This window comes from Miniopterus schreibersii (assembly GCF_964146895.1).
Source record: "Miniopterus schreibersii genome assembly, chromosome: 1".
Classification (NCBI taxonomy): Eukaryota; Metazoa; Chordata; class Mammalia; order Chiroptera; family Miniopteridae; genus Miniopterus; species Miniopterus schreibersii.
Window position 1 is genome coordinate 183,001,346 of NC_138101.1, and position 23,455 is coordinate 183,024,800.

Below are 23,455 nucleotides of genomic sequence, written 5' to 3' on the forward strand. Positions count from 1 at the left end.
GAAAAAGCTTACTGAGCATATGACAGTAAGGTCTGTGCAACATGCACAGCACAGTAGGTCAACCACGTGAGAGTCTGAGCCAAATAAAACAAATTATACATTTAAAGACAGGCAAGTAAGATACTTATAAACTCTGAATTTAAAGTTGTCAGGGAACTTAGAGATTGCCTTGTCTAATTTCATTTTACTAATCAGGAGAGAGATGTAACACACAAATGTGTTATTAGGGGACCAAAGGCCCTGATATGTAAATAATTCCCTAAAACTACTAGCAAATAAAGAATTTAAAAAGATAATTGAAAATGAGTCTGTAAATTATCTTTTTTTCTTCAATTGAACTCTCAATTTGGGGCCATTGTTGATATTTTGAGGTTACTTTTATAGATATACATACATACATGCATATTTTAACTTTTAAACTAAGTGATGATTTGCTTAAAAATTTTTTTCAACCTTTTCTTCTTGGAGTAAGGAAGGTAAGATTTCTGTCTTCTAAATACATCTGATGAAAGTTGGACATATCATTAGGTTTGCTTTAAATTTTTTTGGAAGGGAGATTTTATTTCACTGGATTTGATTTCAAAGGAAGTCAGCATAGCATAAATAAGGATGGCAGTGTAGTGTAGTGGGGCTCTGAAACCAGACTCCATGGGTGTGGATCCCAGCTTGCTACTTAGTAACCGTGTGATCTTGGGCAAATTATGGAACCTTTTATGCCTTGGTTTTTTTATTCTGTGTGTGGAGATGATGATGGGACCTACCTTAAATGCTTGGGAGGTTGAAATGATGATAACATACAAGCCTTAGAACAGTGCTGACCCATGGTTAAAAGCTCAGACCAAAGGTTCATTGGTCTTATTGTTATGTATTATTTTTTGTTTCATTGTAACAAAAACACATAGCATAAATTTACCTTCTTAATTTTTAAGTGTACAGTACAGTATTATTGACTTATATGCACATTAATGTTCAACAGACCACTATAATTTATTCATCTTGCATGACTGAAACTATACTCATTGAACTACGTCCCATAGTCCCCTCTGCTCAGCCTCTGGCAACCACCACTCTTGTGTTTCAGTGAGTTTGACTACTTTAGATACCCCATATAGTGGGATCACGCAGTGTTTGTCTTTTTGTGATTGACTTATTTCATTTAGCATAATGTCCTGAAGACTTGTCCACCTTGTTGCATATGACAGGATTTCTTTTTCTAAGGCTGAGGAAACTCTGCTGTAGGTATACACATTTTCTTGATCCGTCCTCATAAGCGGGCATTTAGATTGCTTCTACACCCTAGCTACTGTGAATAAAGCTTCAGTAAATGTGTGTAGAGATCTCCTCTATTGTGTGTTACTTGTAACCTTAAGTACACTTGGCATTATCATTCAACTTGGGGATTTTAGTTAAACCCCCTGTGCCAGAAGCAAAAATTAGTTAAAATTACATTTAAAAAGGTGTTTTAGGAGAAGTTCAGGCTTCTAAAGTATTAATTAGCTACGTTTTTACTACTGTTTACCTATTTAGGCAATCAAAAAACATATGCAATTTAATTTGTTCACAGTTGCTAGAGAGATGTGAGAAGAGTAGAAAGAATAATATGATAAAATGATTAAAGGAATTTCTGTGTTGATTATTAGCATGTTTGTCCAAAGGCATAAACTTGTCTTATAAATATACAAAAGACAAGAAACAGCATTAGCATCAAATTGTGAGCCACTTTTTCATGAGATAATGCTATTTCCTCACAATAACCAAGGAAAGATAAGGACATTATCCTCTCAGACTTACTGATGGAGATGTAACTGGTACAGCCTTTACAGGAGGCAATTTGAGAATAGATGTAAAAAGGATTTAAAATAGAAGAAACCGCGGCCTCCTGATCTAGCTACTCCAAGGAAATTATTTTCTGGAACTGATCCAGCATATGTGAAAAGATATAGATAGCATGATTTTTATCACAACATGACCTTTTTCAAAATTTATCTTTGTTGTTGAAAGTATTACAGATGTCACCCTTTTCCCCACCATTGATCCCCGCCATCCAGCATCCACCCCTGCCTGCCTCAGGCCTTCTCCACACTTATTTATTTATTTTTTTTTTAGATATCTTTATTGATTTCAGAGAGAGGAAGGGAGAGGGAGAGAGAAACATCAGTGATGAGTCATTGATCAGCTGCCTCCAGCACGCCCCCGACTGGGGATTGAGCCCACAACCCGGGCATGTGCCCTGACCAGGAATTGAACTTCGATCTCCTGGATCCTAGGTCGATGCTCAACCTCTGAGCAAAGCCCAGCCGGGCCTTCTTCACACTCTTGAGGGAGACATTTCCTGATGATCCTATTTAAAATGCCACCTGTCCCACCCTCCAGCATCCCTGTCCCCTTTTCCAGCTTTATTTACCTTCATAGCACTTCTCTAGTCCAGCTATTGTCAACCTTTTTCATCTCATGGCACCCTGGCTAATGTGGCTCAATTGGTTGGAGGTCACCCCTTACACCAAAAAGGTTGCGGGTTCGATTCCCAGTTAGGGCACATGACTGAGTGGCAGGTTCCATCCTCAGTTGGGGCATGTATGGGAGGTAAGCAATCAATGTTTCCATCTCACATTGATGTTTCTCTCTCCCTTCCTCTCTCTGAAATTAATGAAAACATTTCCTCAGGTAAGGATTAAAATTTAAAAAAACCTTTCTGAGCTTAATAATAAATTCACTAACCATGAAGGAAAAAACTGATAGATTTGACATACACTTAGCTCAAGATCAGTTCAAGTGTCTCAGCACTATTGCAAAAACAACTCAGAGACTACTGTTGGTATCTTCGGTTTGGTTAGATGAAGGAGTCTGAGGCTCGTGAGTATATTTGAATATCTGTTTTTAATGATCTGCATTGCTTCTCAAATATTAGCAAGTGCAGTTGATTTAGGGACTGTCTGAAGCATAGTGGTTTCCTTTGGCTGGCTAATCATAATTTCTCCTGAATTGTTCTGTCCAGGTGACCACCTATATTCACATCCATTAGGGAAGATCATTTGAACCAGTAAAGAGCCTTCTTTCCTAGCTGCTGAAGGAGGAGTTTCTTAATTGCTTTTAGAGAGGGGAGGATATGCCAGAGGCCTGCCTTCGGCAACTCAGAGTCCTATCTCCGGTATTTGTGTCATTGGTCTTTCTCTGTATGAACAGTAGCGTTGTCAGGGTTCCTGCCCCACCCCGTCAGGGATGTAGCACTGCCCGGTGCCTTGTAGCACTACCAGAAGTTGTGCTCTGTTTCTCTTGCTCAGCCTCCAGTCTTGTCCCAGCTGACAAACATTGTGAATGGAAGACAGCCAAGAACTCCATACAGTGTGAGACAAAGGCCTTTTGGAAGCTTGCTTTTGCCAAAAGAGAAACAGCTACCCTCAGCCTCACCTTGGCCCCGAGCTTTTGACAGCATCGCATGGTTGCACAAAGGGCATGATGTGTTCTTTGAGCTGCTCCGGGCTGGGTTGTAGTAGGTGAGCAGTCAGTCACATGCTCCGGAAGAGACGTCTTCCCTGGGCTCGGGCTGCCAGGTAGAAACCTGCTGAAGTGGCTTTGTAATCTGTGCAATGGGAACTTCATCTGTTGGTGCCTTTGGTTTGGTTAGGGAAGAGTGAGCCTGAGAGCTCACGTGGAGGGAATAATGCCTGGAAGCGTTTGCTCTCCTGAAATCAGTAAAAGGGGCCCAAAGAGATGTGAGCCCATTCAGGTAGGTTAACCTTCACCTGCCTTATCCCCTTGATTTTCAAGAAGTGAATTTAGAGAGTGATTTTACTACAAAAAACCATCCAGCTCTGCTCCATCACCAAGAAGCCTAAATTAAGACTGAAGGGAGTATTTTTTTGGAAGGAATTTTTTAAAAAAACCCTCCCAGAATTTAATCTCTGAACAGTATTATCTTTCTAGTAAGAGAGCCCAGATCTTGCTGCCCCGTAACCTTCCAAGCTGCAGCCTGTGTTCCGTCTATCAGAAAAGCCTGCCCACCCACGAGTGCCCTTCTGTTGTGGGAGAAGGAGGGCCTTTCCAGGCTTTTGCCTGGGGCCAGGCCAACCCTCCCACTGTGGTTTTCTCTGCGTCTCCTTCCTGAAGCATGGCTGGTTCCCACACCCAGTAAAGAAGCACAAGTCTTGTATATGTTGACCAGGTCTTGAGTCGAGGCCAGTGCTTATCCAGCTCTTGCATTCCCAGGACATTGATTGATGACAGTGCAGGCCCCTTCCCTGGCTTGTCAACCCACAAACACCAAGTGCTAATATTGTATACCCAAACCTCACATTTCTTAGTAATTATTCAGAGAGAACTTTATATAATTTTTCTGTCCATTTATGAATGACTCTCAGGGCAAAACAGTTCACATGATCTGTCATGGGTAGAGTTTTAGGATTGGGGCTAATATAGGCTGGGGGGTAGGCCTGGGGAGGCTGATTTCTGCCACTAGTCTAAATACATCCATTTATATGTTTGCTTTGAACATTACTTGAGTATTTTCCTGGGTTTCTTATCAGATTTGATTGCTTTAATCTCATCCCACTTAGCCTTGGCTTTGGTAAAACACCTGGGGATGTGTCTACACTGCTGACTTTTTGGAATTTGGTATGGTATAGAGTTGTAATCATTTCAATCCACTCAGTATATTAGAATATGCTCACCAAACAAGTCAGAACCTAGAAACTTTTTATTAGGAAAGAGGGTCTGCTTTTCTGAGCTGCAGTACTTTTATGTTGTATTGAGACTTAAACAGGCTTGACTCTCTAGTAGACTGAAAATTATTTCTCAGCTCAGTTAGGATTTCACTTGGCTGCAATGTAACAGAACCCTCTCCCCCTTCCTCCCCCAGTGGCTTAAACATGTTACAGATGTATTTTCCCCCCCCATATAATCAGAAATCTAGAGATAGGCTCACCCAAGTTCCATGGTGCTACCAGGAGCGCATTTTTTTTTCTGTCTTTGTCTTTCTCTGCAGTCCTTAGCAAGTAAGTTTCTCCCGATGCCCATCCACTTCTGGCTAGATACCATGTTCTGGGTAAGAACAGTAACGGGCAAAATTAGTGTACCAACCCGTCTACCCTTAAAGAGCTTTCCCCAAAACTGTACCTGGAAACTGTTTACGTTTCAGAACTGTTATTTCTAGGTACAGGAGAAATTGGGAACTATAATTTTTTAGCTAGGCCCACATTACCCAAACAAAATCAGGACAGTAGTGTTAGAAAGAAAGGGAAATGTGATACAAGAGGCAGTCTCCTAAGTAGTAAGTTTGCCTGATTTTGCGTTATTGTTTGTGGTAAAGACCGTTCTTATTATTACAGGACATCATTGTCTAAGGTCCTGCCACAAAGTTCTCCTTTGGGAAGGTGAATTCTTTTTGTTTGGGATCTACAGAAGGGCTTACTTACCCTTTGTGGCTGAGTGCGACTTGAATACAAATAACACACTATGCACTATTCAAAGTCCAGAGAATTGTCCTATTACAAGATTACATTTCTGTGTAAGCACATACTTGCCTAGTCTCTTGTATAGGAATTTTTTGTTGCTAAAAAAACGAATAGTTGTTATAATGTGAGGGTTTATTTTCATTTATGGAGTAAATGTTTCTTGAGCACCTTCTATGCACAAGTCATTCTAGGCAATGCAGGTAAAACAAAAATTAATCAGATCTAAATCCAGCCATTTCCAATGTGCATTGTCCAGACAGAGAAAAAATACATAAGTGGCTGCAATGCAAGATAGAATGTGCTAAATGTGGTAAGACACATACATACAAATAAATTTTTATAAGCATTCAGAAGAGGAAAAGATTATTTCTGCCAGAGAGAATTGAGCAAACATAATCTGGGGAAACTAAACGTTTTTATTTTCAGAGTTTGCTTTCACAGCTAGTGAACATCATCCTAAGACTAAAAGAATAGATTGAAAAATAACCAACTACCATTCACAAATTATTACAGATAGAGGCAGACTTGCATGTTATGTTATCTGCCCTTTGTGGATGTTTGAGAAAGAATGGAACATTTGTTGAGTGTCTGCTGTGTGTACCTGGTACTTTAGTTTATTTCAAGAAATCTTTACTGAATGCCTGGGCTAGATTTCCTTATGTGATCTTTATTTAATCCCTAGCAAACCAACAAAGTAATTAGAATTGCTTATGAGGAAGCTAAAGCTTGAAGAGCTTAAGTAACTTGAAAAGGTCATGCAGTTTGCCCTGGCTGGTGTGGCTCAGTGGTTAGAGAGTTGGCCCATGCACCAAAGGGTCGCGGGTTTGATTCTGGGTCAAGGGCACATACCTGGGTTGCAGGTTCAATCTCTGGCAACAGTTGGTACTTGTGCAGGAGGTAATTGATGTGTCTCTCTCATATCAGTGTTTCTCTCCCTCTCTCTCTATTTCTCTCAATCTTTCTCTTTCTCAGACCCCCCCCCCTTCACTCTCTCTACAAAAAAAAGCAATGGAAAAAAATATCCTTGGGTGAGGATTTAAAGAAAAGGTCACCCAGTTTATAAGTGACAGAGCCTTCATTTGAGCCTAGGCAGCATTTGAATGCAAAGCTATGCTCTTTCCCCTCCTGAGTCTCTGCCTTTCATGATGACCTAATCTGGTTTTGTAGCCTTAAATGCTGAACAGCCAATTCCTTCTTCAACCCAGTTGTAATGGCCAGGGCTCTACCCAGCTGGTTGAAATGTGGGCTTTACATGGACACTTTGACTTGTACTCAGAGTTAATTTGTTACCTGCTTAAATATTATTAGGACTCTACTTCCTTTTGACTTTTTTATAATTTATTTTTTAAATAAATAACTACATATAGATGGTTCAAAATTCAAAAAGGTATAAATGATATATAGTGAAAAAAAAAACAGTTTCCCTGCAACACTGACCCTTAGCTAACTAGTTCTTCTCCATGGAAGTTACCAGTTTTTTTGTATATCTTTCTGAATTGTTCTGTGCAGATATTAACATTGTGTGTTTGTGTGTATATTGTTATATATGTACATTTGTGTTTGTTCCTTTTTTACACAAAGATGTTTACTATGCTCGTTGTTCTCATCTTGTTCTTTTCATTGTGTTTAGATGTCCCAGCAAGATTTTTAAAAAAAAGAAAAACTCAGTGAATTTGAAAATATGGTTGTCACCACAGCAACATGTATTGAATAGATGTTCTTACTAATGACAGTTTCCTCACATGAAAAACCTAACTCAGTCCAAGCACTCCTTACTAACCGTGGTTACTCCTCCCATGCTGCTCACCAGTGAAATTGTTTATGGGTGGCCAAGGTAGAGCTCGTCTGCCCTCTCACTGAGTCCTGGTCTCTTCTGCTCCTGAGTGAAGCGTCTGGCAAGCACCCTTCATATCTGAGCTCACTTACTGGGAGTAGTGGTGGAAAAAGGCCTGGGGTGGCCCATTCCTGCCTCCTTCCTCCCCGTAGGTTGAGCCTCTCCCTCAGGTTTTCAGGCCCTCAGACATGGCAACGTGGTTGCGGGGAATGGGTTTGTTGTAGAGCCAGTGCCACAAGTGGCCTCTTGTTGCACCTCCGGTTACTTGCCCTCGGAAGGCTCGCTGGAGCAGTGACGGGGCTCCTGGGCCCTCTCCAACCATCTGAAGACCTGCCACACTCCACAGAGCTGTCCCTGGCTTTCCCATGGACTCAGAACTTTCTTTGTTCCCCTTCTTTGGGTCAGAGAAGAAGGTGAGTGAACAGCACTTCAGTTTCCCCTTGGGTTTGCAGACATGTGGGGCATCTCAGATTGGGTCTTTTGAGAACACTGCAGTCCTCTACCTCTGAAATGGTTTTGTCCTTTGTCAGGCCTCTGGAACACATTGACTCCATGCCGGACCCCTTGGTCCCCTCATATCTGCCTAGCCCAGGACCTCTGGATACATTTTCCTTAAACATGGGACATTCCCAGGCATGCATATAAAAGGGTTGGTTAACATTACTAAAGCTACTCAGTTCATCTTTTTTATCTTAAAAAATAAAATTCATAAAGGACAAACATAATGCTAGTGAAGTCTGTCTAGAAGACATTCTTAGGAATGTTTCCTAAGAACTCCTCATCTTACTCCTCTAGGTCTTGCCACAAGAATGACATTTTCCTAGGTCTCTTTATATGTAGTGTCTACAGATGGAATCAGTTGCCAGAAATCATGTAATTAAAAGTCCCGTGTATTTTTCTATTACCTGATTTTTTTCTTAATATTATTTCACATTTAAGGCTTTTAAAATGCATGCATATTGAGAGTGGTGTTAATAGTATTGAAGAACCAGTAACAAAATTTGTGATACAAAAATAACCTATTTCTAATGAGATAAATAAGTTGTAAGAATATTTTAAAGACTACTTGAAGTATACATTTACATTCTAACTACAGATATATGTTGGTATTTGTAATGTTTAGATGGTGATTTTTAAATCTATTTATTTGTAGACTTACCTTCTGAGCAAAAATAACCTTGTATTGATCTTGTATTTGTGTAGTAATTTTACTTTGGAAGTGTTTTCAAATGTACATCTTGTGATAATCTTTAGGCCCACAAGCTGTTGCTATGCCAGGATTCTGCAGGTAGCCCTCAAGGCCCGCATGGTCTGGCTTGGTTTCTGTCCCAGCCTCCTCTCCGCCTGTGGCTCACTGTGCCTTAGCTGTCCTGACTTTTTCCATCTCTCAGGTGTGCAGACCTTCCGGAGGTTCTCAGTGTCCTGTGAGTGGGTTCAAATTGAGTCAAGCTTCACGTCACTTTTGTTCTGTGCTATTCTTCTAATACTTGACACCCGGTAGGAGACATTTGTTAAATATGATGAATTTAACAATGAAGGAAACTAAGACTGAAAGATCAAATGTTTTTCGGATGCACGCAGATGGACCAGTGCAAAGTACCCAGATGCCTGGATTCCTTGCTAAGAGTATTTTCAACAGGACCATCTCGATTCTGCTTCCATATATTTCCCTTCTATGGATCTAGACCTGCACTAGCATTATTAGAAATTTTTTTCCTAAAAACTTATTTTAACAATTTCCTTTTGTCCCACTAAAGGATTATAAACCACTCATTCCCGTATAACAAATGGATTGTGAAGTATCACCACTGATCTTTTTTCTTTTTCTTCTAGGCGATCTTTGGCAGCCAGACACTACCTAACTCCAATTTATGGACAATGAATAATGGTGTGGCTTGCAGAATTTCAAGTGCCACAGCTAGTGGCCAGAAGCCAACTACTCTGCCACAAAAAGTGGTGCCACCTCCAAGTTCTTCCTCCTCCCTGGTGCCCAAACCCCCATCCAATCACAAACAAGTCCTCAGAAAGGCAACATCCCAGAGGGCTTCCAAGTAAGTTTTCAATAATCCTCTGAGTTATATCAATTCTGTGCTAATAGAACTCTTTACTTAACAGAATCTTCAAGACAGTTTGTACTGAATTTTTGAAAACAAGAACACCTGAGGGGTGATAAAGGCTACCCTGGTCCTCAGCTCTGGCTCCAAATCAGAATCACCTGGGGAACTATTGAACCGTGCCTGTGTTTGGGCTCTTTCTTACCCTGTGGGAGGGGCAGGCACTGCTCTTTTAGGTTCTCAGGGATTGTAATGAGAGCTGCCATCACCACTGGGGTTCAGGGTCATTGCTAACCAACTCTTCCAGCCCCTGGCAGGAGCTACAATCAGTGCACCAGGTAACTGCTGAACTGTGGGTGTGGAAAAAGGAAATGAAAACTTCCTCCTGGAGGTATTCTTCTCTCGGTCATTATGCAGAGTCAGAGCTACAGAATTTCATATAAAATTTAATACCCTACCCCCTTCCCTTGTTCATTTTTTCACGTTTAGGTGCTTGAATAGGAAGACATAGGAGTGGGATTTCATTGGGAAGGTTAACTTCTTTGACATTGGTCAGCAGGCTCTGTGTGGCAACATTTTTGATACTTTGCAGTCTCAAAAAGTATTAATACTGCCCTGGCCGATGTGACTCAGTTAGTTGGGGCATTGTCCCATACACAAAGGGGTGGTGGTGGGTTCGATTCCCAGTCGGGGCACATACCCTGGTTGCGAGTTCAGTCCCCAGTTGAGGTGTACAGGAGGCAGCCAATAGATGTTTCTCTCTCCCATCGATGTTTCGCTCTCCCCCTTCCCTCTCTCAAATCAATAAAATAAATAAATATATATATGTGTATATACATGTATATATATCTCAGTACATTTCCTCCTACCCTCTAAGCTCTGGCTAGGCTAATAATCAAATTAATAGAGACAGGTTAACATGAGAAAATCAAAGTTTTAATACAGATGCATGGGAAATTCACAATGAGCGTGAGAATTCCAGACAGTGAGGAGAATTGGGTGTATAAAACATTTCTGACAAAGGAGAAGGGGCTGATTTTTTATTTCAAAAGTGAGAACAGGTGCTTTACAGGTAGTTGAGGAAGGGGAGAACATACATGGCAGGAAAATTCTTGCCAGACAACTCAAACAGTGGGGCACAGCAGGTGGGAACTAGCTAACAGACTTGGAGTCTTCTGCTGGGGTGAAGATTTTTGTTTTTTTAAATATATCTTTATTGATTTCAGAGAGAGGAAGGGGGAGGGAAAAAGAGAGATAGAAACATTAATGTTGAGAGAGAGTCCTTGATCGGCTGCCCTCTACACGCCCCCTACTGGGGATTGAGCCTGCAACCTGGGCATGTGCCCTGACGCGAAATTGAACCACAATCTCCTGGTTCATAGATCGATGCTCAACCGCTGAGCCATGCCGGCTGGGCTGGGGTGAAGATTTTTAAGGAGATTAAGCCAAGGCTTCCTTCCCAGAATAGGTTTTTTTGTCTAAATCTCTTGGGCAGAAAAGGGGGTAGGGTCAAAGGTTCCCTCTGAGTCTTGTTTCTTAATTAACAACTTAAAATCAGTAACTCAAAAAACCAGCTTCAGGGTGGCAAAATGTTGGTTTCCTTTCAATACATTTTGTAGTCTACCTATTTTACCTCAAAAAACACATTTCCACTCCTGAATCAGATTTTTGTAGGTCGCATCCTCCACTCTACCTCCTGCCATTTTTCAGCTAGTGAACCAGAAATATACTGGTAAAGGGTGTGGGTTCTAACAGCCCTTCTCCATTCTAAATTGGGGCACTTTTCAGAGATGCCTGGAAGAGGCAGGCATTCTTGATGTATAAACACTTAGAGGAGGTTTCTGTATTTCTCTCGTTCTCATAATGGCCCCTCATTCATTTGTCCTTTATGAAACCAGGTTCAGTTGTAAGAAAGAATCCTAGGGTATTGCAAAAATGGTTACTGTCTTCCCCCGCTTGCATAGTGAATCAAATTCTGAATTTGGATCGAAAACAATCCCTTGTGGCTGTTTCAATTATATTGCTGCCATTTTCATCTATCAAACAAATATTTATCCAGAGCCTACTAAGTGCCAAGCACCATTCTGGGAATAATTGGCATCGTAGGACTTTACAGAACTCTCTGGAGCGTAGGGAAGGTGTAGGAAAGCTGCCGTTCATGGTTGAAAGCCATAGGAAGGAAGCTGTATGGCCCTCACCTTAGAAAGAGTAGAGTCAGATCCTTCAGGGTGCAGCCTCTGGAGCCAGACACTACCTGTATCCACATCCCCACTCCACACTTAACTGACTTGAGACCTTCTGCAAGTTACAAGTTACTTAATCTGAGCCTCAGTTTCCTCATTTGTAAAGTGGGGATGAAAAGAATATCTGCTTCATAAGATAGTTGATAAATATTAGCAAAGTTAATACATGTAAAGTACATGGAAAAGAGCTGGCACAAGCATTCTAAACCATGCTCTTCTGCACAGGTTTGAGAAGTGCCCAGTTAGGCAGGAAAATGAGTGAGTCTCAGATGAGTGTTGAATTTGCCAGTGCACTTTCTGTTTGTGGATTCTCTGTTGCCAGTATCCTGAGATGGCCCGTGGTGGCCTGTGTGGCCGGCTGGTCTGCTCCGGGAGAGGTGGGCTCGGCAACAGGCAGCGGGCTGGCCAGCTGAAGACGCCGCTCACTGCCCTGAACTCACTCCTGGCAGGAGAGCCCTTCGGCCTTCTGAGGTGGACTCGCAGCTCTGTGGACAAACTTTGCTTTGCTGCATTTTTGTGGTTTCTTCTCTCTGACAGGCAGGAGTGTGGGAAAACCGGAAACAGCTCAGCACCAAAAATGCACAGAAGGGGGGGAAAAGGCAGATTTCTTCAGAATTTAAGAAATATAATCCAAGAATCAAAAGGCATGCTGTGAGGCGTTGTTCCAGGAAATAGTTTCCAATTTGCCTTTAAAACTCTAACACAAGTCTCTGAAGCTAAATAAGTTAGCACTAATGGAGACCTTAACATTCTCTCACTTACGTGTAAAATGTACAGTGTTGTGAGTTCCCCACTGTTTTCAATATGCTTCTGACTTTTAGGAAAAAGGAAAGCACTATTTTTATCTGTACTGACTTCACAAAAAGTTCCCTCTATGCAGTATCCAGATAAAGTGTTTTTTTAAGTAAAGTTTTTATTTTGGGATAATTTTAGATTTACAGAAAAGTTGTAAAGATAGTGCTCATAAAAATTAGTACACCCAGCTTTCCCCATCGTTGACATCTGATATTGCCACGGTACATTTGAAGAATGTTCCATACTAAGAAACTGTCATGGTACATTACTATGAACTAAACTTCATACTTTAAGTTGATGAAGTTATTTTGAACCTAAAGAACCCTTTTAAGGCTTCCGAAATCAGGATCCTCAGATATATTCTTATTATTCTAAAGTAATTCATGTTTCTAGCTAGCATAGCAAGTTATTTAACATCTATGTGAGCCAGTTTCCTATTTTAAAATAGGGGTAATAACTGTACCTGCCTCATAGGGTCATTGAGAGAAATAAATGAATTAATGAATGCCTAGCACAAATACAGTGCCTGGTACGTAATATATGTAAAATAAGTGTTAGTTGCCCTGGCCAGTGGGGCTCAGTTGGTTAGGCGGCATCCCATACACCAAAAGGTTGCTGGTTTGATTCCTGGTCAGGGCACATGCCCAGGTTGCGAGCTCAGTCCCCGGTAGGGGGCGTGCAGGAAGCAGCCGATCGATGTTTTGCTCTCACATTGACATTTCTCTCTCTCTGTCTCTCTTCTTCTTTCTATAAGAAAATCAATTTTAAAATATTTTTTAAAAAGTAAAATAATAAAATAAGTGTTAGGTATTATTATGGTTAATACTAAGATGGCGTTTCAGGAAATTTTTGTATAATTTTTACTTTCTTCATACATGCTGTATTACTTCATTTGCTTGGAGCGTATTGCAGCCTTTGCTCTGGCTCAGTTCAGGTTCATCAGGAACCCTCAGTTGTGACTGGTGATACTGAGTCACACTCAGGAATGTCATAGTTGCCCCAAGAGACACAACTAATGAGAAGTTGTAATGAGCTTTTGACCATGCCAAGCCCTGTGTTTTGGGGTTGAACTTCAAAATCCTCCTAGCACAGAAGTTGGCATTAGACAAATATAGAAGCAATTTCCAAGAGCATCAAAGTTTCCACATCCGAGAGGGTTGATTTTAGAGGACAATGGAACATAAAAGATGGAATGTCGTTTGGATTTTGGTGCAAAGGGAGTTGAGAATCAGAACAGTGGAGTCCTGTTTCTTTATGATAATATTCAGGTCACTTTCCCTCTAAAGGCTTCAGTTTCCCATCTGTAAAACAAAACCACTGTCCCCACTGAATAATTACCCAAAATAGCTTGTTTTCTGACTATTCTGTTGAAAGCTTTTTTTATGAGCACATTTGTTTTTTAATCCGGATGCTTTACAGCCATTTCATTAGCATCCTCAAACTCATACTCTTATATTTCTTTAGCTAAATCTCATTTTCGGTTCTGTGAAGAGAATGACTTAGATTTTTTAAACCTTTCCATAGTGCCAGTAGCTTTCCTTGATTTCCTCTTAATGTTCACAACACTTGGTAATTTAGAACCCACTTCAGACCCTCCTTTCAGAGCTCTTTGTGGTATTTCTTCCAGGCAGTCAGCTGAACTAGGAAGTATGACCGCCTGTGAGCAAGTACATGCGCAAGAGCTTTTTCATCCTTGTAATGACTTTGTCCCCAGAGCCAGTTACACTCTCCAGGAAATAGGGAGAAAGGAACCTGAGGAGGTTCGAGTTTGCCAGGGACCTAGGCAGAACTCATAGGCTAGGGATGGATTTGAAAGGGCAGGGTCAGAGCTGTTGAACCTCGGGACACCTCTGAAGAAAGAAAACTGTCAGGAATACTAGACTCAACAAGAGTGCTGCTCTTCCAACAGCTGGCATTAACTTTTCTTACCCAGCTTTCAGGACATCCTCCCTCAGGGTGACCTCAGTGGAAATGGAAGGTAACTGCTGCTCTGTGTCAGCACCCAGGACAGTGGTGTGTGTTAAAAGCTGTGAGCATTAGGTGGGAGGAAAGCAATCAGGAGTTCAGCGGCGTGGTTAAACCAAACACCTATTCATCTGACCTGAATGTTTGGTAATGTCAGAAATATGATAAAAGATTTTCACAAATTAATGTCAGAAAAATATAAAAAGAAGGATCAGGCTTTTTTTTTTAAAGCAATAAATTTTTAACATACGATTTATTAAAATGAGGCGAAGTGATCAGGAGTTACAGTGGTCCAGCAGTAGGTTCTTGATGTGAGCATAGAAGATGTCATATTGTAGGTTAACCATCTTCTGTCAGCCTCTTAGCCTTTTATTATTTGTATTTCAAGAAATATAATTGAATCTGTGGCATATCCATTCTTAAGTAAAGAATTCTCTAAATTATGCATTCCAAAGAATATAGTTAAGAAGGGTTCCTAGACGCAATTCTAGTGTGGGCAGAGGGAGAGGGGGTTGTTTCCCTTCACATCAACAAGCAATTCTCAGATACCAGCAGGGTGTCCAAGAATCCAACTCAATTCTCACTCTATCTACCTGGAGATAGTATCAGATTCCCCAGGTAAAAGAATCAGTCCTATAAGATTATGAGTGTGCACGCACACACACACACACACACACACTTCAGGTGTCAGCCACAAACCCAGACTTCTAACCTGTGCTCTGACCAACCAGCTATCGATTGGGAGCTATAGATTGGTAATTCCAATGACCCCTTCCAACTCAGGATGCCAGTGCAAGTCCAGGTTGTTACCTGTACTTCTGACCTACTGGCTATAAATCAGAGGTTCCCAAAACCCACTCCTTGGGTTCAATTAATTTGCTAGAATAGCTCACAGAACTCAGAGAAACATGTTACTTACTAGATGGCCAGTTTATTGTAAAAGGATGTAACTCAGGAACAACCAGATGGAAGAGATGCAAGGAGCGCAGAGCTGCCGTGCCGTCTCCCCACATCTCCGCATGTTCACCATCCAGAAGCTCTCCGAACCTCCTCCTCTTGGGTTTTTAGGGAGGCTTTACATGCGCATGACTGATAAATCACTGACCAATTTGTGATTGATTCAACTCAAAGTTCCAAACCTCTAATCACATGCTTGGTTCTCCTGACAACCAGCCCCCATTTTTAGGTGCTTCCAAGAGCCACCTCATTAACTTAGCAAAAGTCACCTTTGTCACTCTCAACACTTAGGAAATTCCAAGGGTTTGGGGAGCTATGAGCCAGAAAAAGGAGCAAGACACGAAATATATATTTCTTCTTATAAATCATGCTGTTGCAATAATCGTAGACTTTTAGAAAAGTAATATAAAGTGAAGAGCAAGCAATAAAATTAGTTATGCTCAAAACTCATATTTAGTTTTGGGTCAGGGAAGGAGAAAATAAATACAGCTCTGCCAGAAAAAGAAGAGAATTAAAATAAGAGGTTTTAAAAGAAGATAAAGGGGAGACTGAAAACTTAGGAGAACGCTGTGCACAATTGCATGCTACTAAATTTTAAAAACTGGATGAAAGATATCATTTGAAAAAACAGCAACTGTCAATTGAATAAAAAGAAAACCAAGTAGAACAAGGCAAAAGATTTTAAACTACCAAAATTGGTTCTTAAAGAAACAGGGTACACGAGCAAGCCTAGGAAGCAATTTTAAAATATCATCTCCAGCCCTAGCCGGGTGGCTCAGTTGGTTGAGGCGCCGTCCCATTCACCAAAAAACAGTTGTGGGTTCAAACCCTGGTCAGGGCGCATAGGAAAGCAACTGATCCATTTATCTCTCTCACATTAGTGTTTCTCTCTCTATGTCTCTTTCTCCTCTCTCTCTAAAATCAACAAACATATCCTTGTGTGAGGATAAAATATATGTGTGTATCATCTCTAAAATATTTTTTGAACCTTTTATTTGAAATCTTCGGCGACTTTCAAGTGCCTGCAAGATCAAGTTGTCCTTGCTCTGACAGTAAAGCCTCCTGCAGTATGCCCCCTGGCCTGCCTCTGGCCTTCCCTGTGCTCTACTCCCACCTTGCACAACCTGCTCCACTGTGTTCCTACATGCTCATGTCATCCCCTCCACAGAATTCTCGTAGCCTCTTGAATCTAAGTCCTGTCTTTTATTCAAGATCAAGTTTTAACTTATCACCGTGATGCCACTTTACTAACTGCCCCATCCTTAGCTCCCCTGCCATCTACCTCCTTGCCTTATTTTTTCTTCTTACATGTATTCTGCTTCCAATAAATCTCCTAGGGACATATACCCTGTCTTCACCATTTCATCACATCTATGTTAAATGTCCACTATGCTGTGCATTGCTCTGGATATTGGTGATAACACCAGTAGACAAAACAGACATGAGTCCTGCTTTCATGAAGTTTGTTTTTGAGAAGAAGAGATAAGTTCAGACCCCTGCTCCTGATATAGCTTATATTCATGATGAGCTGTCAGGAAATGGTGCTGGTGGTAGTGATGTCATTTTTTGCATCAAGGTACATGCATGGAGGATCACTAAATAGCAATTATCATTGATCACTTATATTGTGTAGAGTGTTACGAGAGGTAGTGGAGCACAACTGCTAACAGCCCAAGGTTTCCAGTTAGATTTGAATCTTGGCTCCTTCACTTAATTGACTCATATAGTAAGTGCCCATGCATGCTGGTTGGTGTAGCTGTAATTTCTGCCACTGCTGCTGTTCCCTGTTAAAAGAAATCACATTTTTGTTGTTAGTAAGATGATATTCGTAAGTGTGATTTGGCTCTAGCTAGCAAGGCTATGGAAATTCAAACACATCCTGATTTCCTGAACACTAATAACTCTGATGACTATTGAAGGCAAAGGCTTAGTTTCAAACAAAACAAAAGATTAGATTTGGACCTACTGACTTCCAGTCAAGTTGGCTCCATAAGTTCACACTTAATATTCTCCCTCTGCTTCAAACACATAGCAATGAGAGATAAAAAGCTTAAAGAAGAAACCAAAAGGACAGAGCTGAGCTTCAAAACAAGGGAAACATCTCCTTTGGCCCCCAGCTGTACAGAAATAAATGCGAAGCGGTGAAGGAGCTGCAGCAACAAGCTTTCGGAACTCTACTTTGGAAGCAGGCAGTGGCAGCCTGGAGTTCAGCCTCTGTGGCATATTGGTCCTGAAAGTGCCCTACCCAAGAGGAGAGACTAAAACCAGGCTTGTTAACTGAAAAGAAAACAGTGGTTTTTCAGCTGGGGATGATGTTGGCAAAGTCTGGAGTCATTTTTGGTTTTCATAACAGGGTGGCATCTAATGAGTAGAGTTTAGGGATACTGCTAAACATCCTAAAAAGCACAGGACAGTTCCTCAGCAAGGAATTATCCAGTCCAAAATGTCAACAGCACCAAGGCCAGAAAATCTTTGAGCTCAAGAATTCAGTGCTCTCCTAATGGGAGACTGGTAAAGCTGGCATGGACCCTCTTTATATGAGATATGGGCCTGCAGAGTCTGGAAGATAACATGACCTTGCAACATCCATGTCTCAGAACTCACCTGGATTTCTAAATATCACTGAGGCAAGGGCACCGAAATAGCACAGTAGAGTCTGGTCTGGACTAGGGTCAAGGGGACTGGGTGGAGGCAGCTATAAAATCTTCAGATAGGAAGCGAGGAGCAAGTAGAGAGGCAAGGGAGAGATGATTGCTATTCAAAATGAGCCTGCAAACCAGAATTCCAAAACACGAACACATCTAATACTAAGAAAGGTTGCCAACAAAATCAACAACTGGAACATGAATTCCTTACAGATTAACTTAATATTTTTAAATGGTCAGACGTGTTGGATTATGTATCTAATAGGAGCATCTTGTGGGACATGACGTGACTCTGATAGGAGTATCAGTAGAGAGACCTGAGAGATAGGCATATTTTAAAGCAATATTTTAAAAAATTATAACCGAGAGTTTTCTGGAATCAAAGACATGAGTCCTCAGCTAAAAAATTTGTTCCATGTACCAAAATAAATGTACCTCTGGACATATCATAGTGAAACAGCAGAACATTAAGCATGAGGGGAATTCTTACACCTGAGCAAAAATTCACTGTAACTGCAAAGGAACGCAGAATACCAGCCTTCTCTCCAGCAACAAGAAGTGGCAGAAAACAAGAGCTAATAGCTTCAAAGTGTTGAAGTAACTTTCAGTCTAGAATTTTATGCATAGCTAAACTGTCATTCAAGAGAGAAGGCAAAATAAAAATAGTTTGAAATATTTAAAGTCTAAGAATATACCACCTGTGCCCTCAGTGAAAGAACTGGTAAAGATGGTGTAGGATAAAGGATAACACAGAAGTGTTGGGTAACATGAAACAGTGAAGTACAAACATTTTATACAATGTCATTAAGTGTTAGTGGCTATGAAAATAATTGTTGGTCTGCTGTAAAAAGAACATGTTCAGGGATAAGAGTAGTGAAGGTATTACAGGCCCGTGTCAAGTTGAAGGGCAAGAGGAAACACTTTCTTAGGACAACAGCTAAATAATTGATATATTTAGGTCTGTAATTTTCAAACCAACAGAGGAGGAGATAAGGGAATGTAGAAGCTTTATAAACCCAGCGGAAGGCAGGAAAGCAAAGGGAAATTATGGTAAATGGAAAATAAGAACTAAGATAATAAAAAATCCAAATGTATAAGTAAGCACAATAAATTTTAACAGATTATACTCTTCTATTGAAAGATAGACTACCAAATTGCATTTTTTAAAATGTTCAGTTATAGGCTACTTAAAAGAGACATACCTAAAGTGTAATCTCACAGAAATGGCAAAGGATTGGGAAAAGATAAACCATGCAATACTAATTAGAAGGAAAATTAGTATAGCAATAAATAAAATAGAATTAATCAAAAGTATTAATAGGAATAAAGTAAATCCCTTGTGTGCACTTAACATTGTAAATTCAAAATATAGAAATCAAAAACTTACAAAATTAGAAGGAAAATTTGGCAGATTATCATTATGGTGGGTGATTTATTTAAATATACTTCTATCAGTATAAGTAACTCAAACAAAAATTTCTGAGGATTTTGAATATTTGAAATGCATAATTAACAATTTGCTTTAATAAGTGGCTTTTGATCTTTTTTTGACCACTTATAATCTTAAAAATACATTTTCTGTGCATCTTAGTAAAAATATCTATCAATATGTATTATGACGAAAAGGGTTCAAAAATTCCCTGTTGTTTTTAAAAGCTGATTGTGTCCCCTAAATTTTACAATGTTCTTATTAGTCACAGTTGACAGTATGAAAACATTAATAGCTACGTATGGATTCCACCCAAAAGGGAGAATATACTTTCTTTTTCTTTTCAGGTGTATGTGGAACATTTATAAAAGTTCAGCACATACTGTGTCACAAATGAAGGCTCCACACACTTCAAAAAATCAGTATCAAATAGTTCACACTTTTTAACTATAATAAATACATTTAAATTAGAAATAATAAAAAGATAGGTTTTTTTAAAGGCTGTTTGAAAATTTAAAAAAAAAATAGAGAACATAATACTCATGTGTTTCAGAGGTAATCATAGTGAAAATCATAAAACATTGAGAACTGAATAGCTTTGAGAGTACTACATAAATTTGTGGGATAGCCAAAACTATACCCAAAAATAAAGTTGTAACCTTAAATGTGTTTATGAAAAAGACAAGAAGGCCCAGCTGATGTGGCTCAGCGGTTGAGCATCAACCTATGATTGTGGTTCGATTCCCAGTCAGGGCACATGCCCAGGTTGCGGGCTCGATTCCCGGTAGGGGGCGAGCAGGAGGCAGCCGGTCAATGACTCTCTCATCACTGATGTTCTTTCTCTCTGTCCCCCTCTCCCTTCCTCTCACTGAAATCAATAAAGACATATTTTTTTAAAAAGACAAGAAGGTTGAAAATGAGTTAATCATTTAACTTGGAAAGCTAAGTAAAAGGAACAACAGTAAATTACTAAAAATGAAATTAAAATACAGCCAAATCATCAAGAACAGCCAGCACATGGGAGCACCATGAGAGAACAGTGCCTCATAGAGTGGCACATGGTAGGTGTTCATTAAGTACATGATGAAGGAATGAATGAAATTGATATCAGCATAGACGATCACCTCTGGAAAGATTAACAAAAAAAAGAGGAAGGGCCCACATAAATAATTTTAGGAATTAAAAGGAATATAATGACAAATATAGTGGATTAGATGAAGTGTAGTGTTTATAAAATGGAGTCCTATCACCACTACTCAGCAAAAGTGGACTTTACTGTTTCTTGAATTGGTTTTGGAACCAGATCCAAATTAATAATGTTCTAATTGTTATTTGCTGAGGATTAGCATATTAGATTCTGTTTGTAGAATATATCTATAATCCCATACTGATAGATAAAGGGGGAGGCACACACACACTTGTGTGCACATAGGTACATTGTAAGGTAGTTAATCTGTGAGTAACTTTGCTAAGAAAAGACCGTGTTCTTCCTTTGGAAGTCAGTTCTTTAACCTAAATTGCGTCTTAGGATTTCTTCCCTCCTTTGGGAACTGAAAGAGGTTGGTTGTCACAAGCATTTTATAAAAATGATATAGTTTGAGGGCATTTCTTTTCAGGACCTTCACAGATGCCACCATGTCATTTGCCACAGCCCAGGCGAGGTCAGCATTTCTAGCTCTCCTCTTCCTGTAAAACCTTGAGTGTTTTCCTTTTGTGGGTCTTTCCTTCTACAGAAAGGTCATCCTTGATGCGGTGGCATGAATCCAAGATAAACTTTTACTAAACCATTGAAACAGAAAGCTAGTACCTCTGTGTCAGAGATGTGGAGAGCCTTGAAAAGAACCTGAAGAGAAACAATATAGCCCAAACCACAGTCAACCTTATGAAGTAATGAACAAAACAGATCTTAAAGAAAGGATATCACTTTCAGAAAAGTTTCCACTGATCAAAATAATGGGGGGAAAAGAACAGAGGAAACCACAAATAAAGGACCGAAGGGTCACAAAAAAGCACGTCAGAAGCCTTACCAGCAAAGTGGATAATGGGGATCTTGCTCAGTGTAACCCTCCTGGACTGGCGGCGGTGTGTTACATAGGCCGGCTGGGTGGTGCGGTCTGGTCTTGACGCCAGCGGAACTCCTAGCCCGGTATTTGATCAGCTTGTATTTCCTAAGCAGAGACTCGCACTAAAAGAAATCTTCCAAAATGACAAATGCAGGCAACATTTCGGCCTATAGAGAGATGACTTGTTTGTACCACGTTATTGAACAATTTCTTTGAAAGGCCCAGAAGAGCTGCCCTCTTTACTCAAAGTAGGAATATTGTCCATGTCAGGCTCTTCCTTGGAGTTCAGAGAAGTGGGTGGGCAAGAGGAGTGCATAGGAATGGAGCAGGTGAATTGGGTTCTGGGTCAGGAAGTGTATATTTAATATCTAAGGAAACTCTCCAGGTACTAGCTATGAACACGTCCCGAGAAAAAGAGACTGCCATAGTTGAAAAGAGCGTGTCACTATTAATGGAATTCTGCTAATTCTTTGCTGCTACTATGCGTGGGCACATTCCTTATCTCAGTTTTTAAGTGGCTCAGTTAATCAGGAAGCCTGCTCTTCAGCAGCTTGTGCCAATTCTAGACAAATAATTCAGGCTCTTCTCTATGGACAAACCAAGCCAGTTACCACAGCTGAGATTGTACTGAGCCTCTAACTCTCAACCTTTGACTACATTGAATGCTTTCCATCTCCTAGAACTTGTACCAGATAGGATTTATATGAGATAAAAAGTTAATGGCACCTTTCTTGGCCCACCTTTTCAGAATTTCTCACCGGAAAACTCATACTTTTATAACTCCAGTTTTTCTGAGTTCACTGTTAGCAACCTCTTCATATTCTGAATGTACTATGTTCATAGAGCAGCAGGTCATGGAGCCGCATTAAACACACATTTAACTTTGCACGTTCAGCTATTCAGAGACAAAGAGAAAATACAGTTTCAATAAGGTAGCTGATTCCATTTGATATTCCACTCAGGATAGATAGGAGATGTGTTGTTCCTCTAGTCAGTCTCATTTCCCATGAGCCTCTCAAGAAAGAGCAGCCCACTGTGTATGTGTTGTTCTTGTGCTCAGAGAGGCATTTTTCACAACATGGCCCCTTGCTACAAGCCAACTACTTCATTTGGTGCACGATTGAAGAAACAGTGATTCATTCTAATGCTGGCAGAAAAAAAAAAAAAAATGTGTTAAATTTATTAAGAGATGGTTTGTCAATCTCACATGAGACCTTTCTTTCTAAGACATTTTAAGAATAATTTTGACTATGAGATTTCTGCCTTGTAGGTTGCCAGTTAATTACCTTTGACTCTAATAGCAAATTGCTGTTAATGTTCAGATTCTGAATGTCTTGTGGTCATTCTTCTACAGTTTAGCACAGTAGTCCAAACTGAGTTAGTCAGTGAGTCACCCAGTTTAATATTTCTGTGTATAGTAAACTTACAGTGAATGCAGAGATTGGCAATATTCCTAAGTAAAAGTAACAATACTAATAATTATGTTAATGGCCCTAATATAGTATCAGACACTGTGCTAAGATGTGCGTTTCATCCGCAACAACCCTATGAGGTAGGTCCTTTGATCCTAAAGTTAAAACATAGTAACTGACTTAAAGACAACCAGGGAAACATATATATACCTTCCCATGTATTTCCTAAAACACAGGTCATCCCAGGAAAGCAGCAAAGAACCGTTGCAGGAGCAGATCAGCAAGTGCAAGTTCGCGTACAGGCCCTAGACAAGCTGTATTTCAGAAGTTCTTACTGAGGAGTGGGCTCTTCAGAAGTTGAAATGTGTTTTCCTAAGGAAGTGATGTTATTACAGCAAAAGCATATTTACCCATAATGTGCCTAGAATAGCAATAACATAGACCCAAACCGTGTTGTGTACCAGTGTTCTCATGGAAGAATTCACTCAGAATTTCCTCTTGGATGGCTGTGGAATGGGGACCTATGCTAGAAGCAGTAGAGTCACTAGAAATGATCAAATGAATCAGTGGCGAGAGTTGACAGAAGGAGGCAGATGGAGGGGTGAGTG

At 40.3% G+C, this 23,455-nt stretch overlaps 1 protein-coding gene across 5 annotated transcripts in view; it reads left to right on the forward strand.

Annotated features, from left to right (window-relative positions):
- The window catches only part of TTLL5 (tubulin tyrosine ligase like 5), a gene marked incomplete at its 3' end in the record, with an annotated part of 215,860 nt that overhangs the window by 165,304 nt on the left and 27,101 nt on the right, over positions 1-23,455 (forward strand). For 4 of the 5 annotated variants that reach the window (XM_081147080.1, XM_081147081.1, XM_081147084.1 and 1 more), the window contains one exon: positions 9,118-9,335. In XM_081147080.1, the coding sequence (XP_081003206.1) occupies positions 9,118-9,335 (218 nt within the window). Of the gene's footprint in view, positions 1-9,117; positions 9,340-23,455 lie in introns of those variants that run through there. The other variant, XM_081147083.1, reaches the window with a different exon arrangement.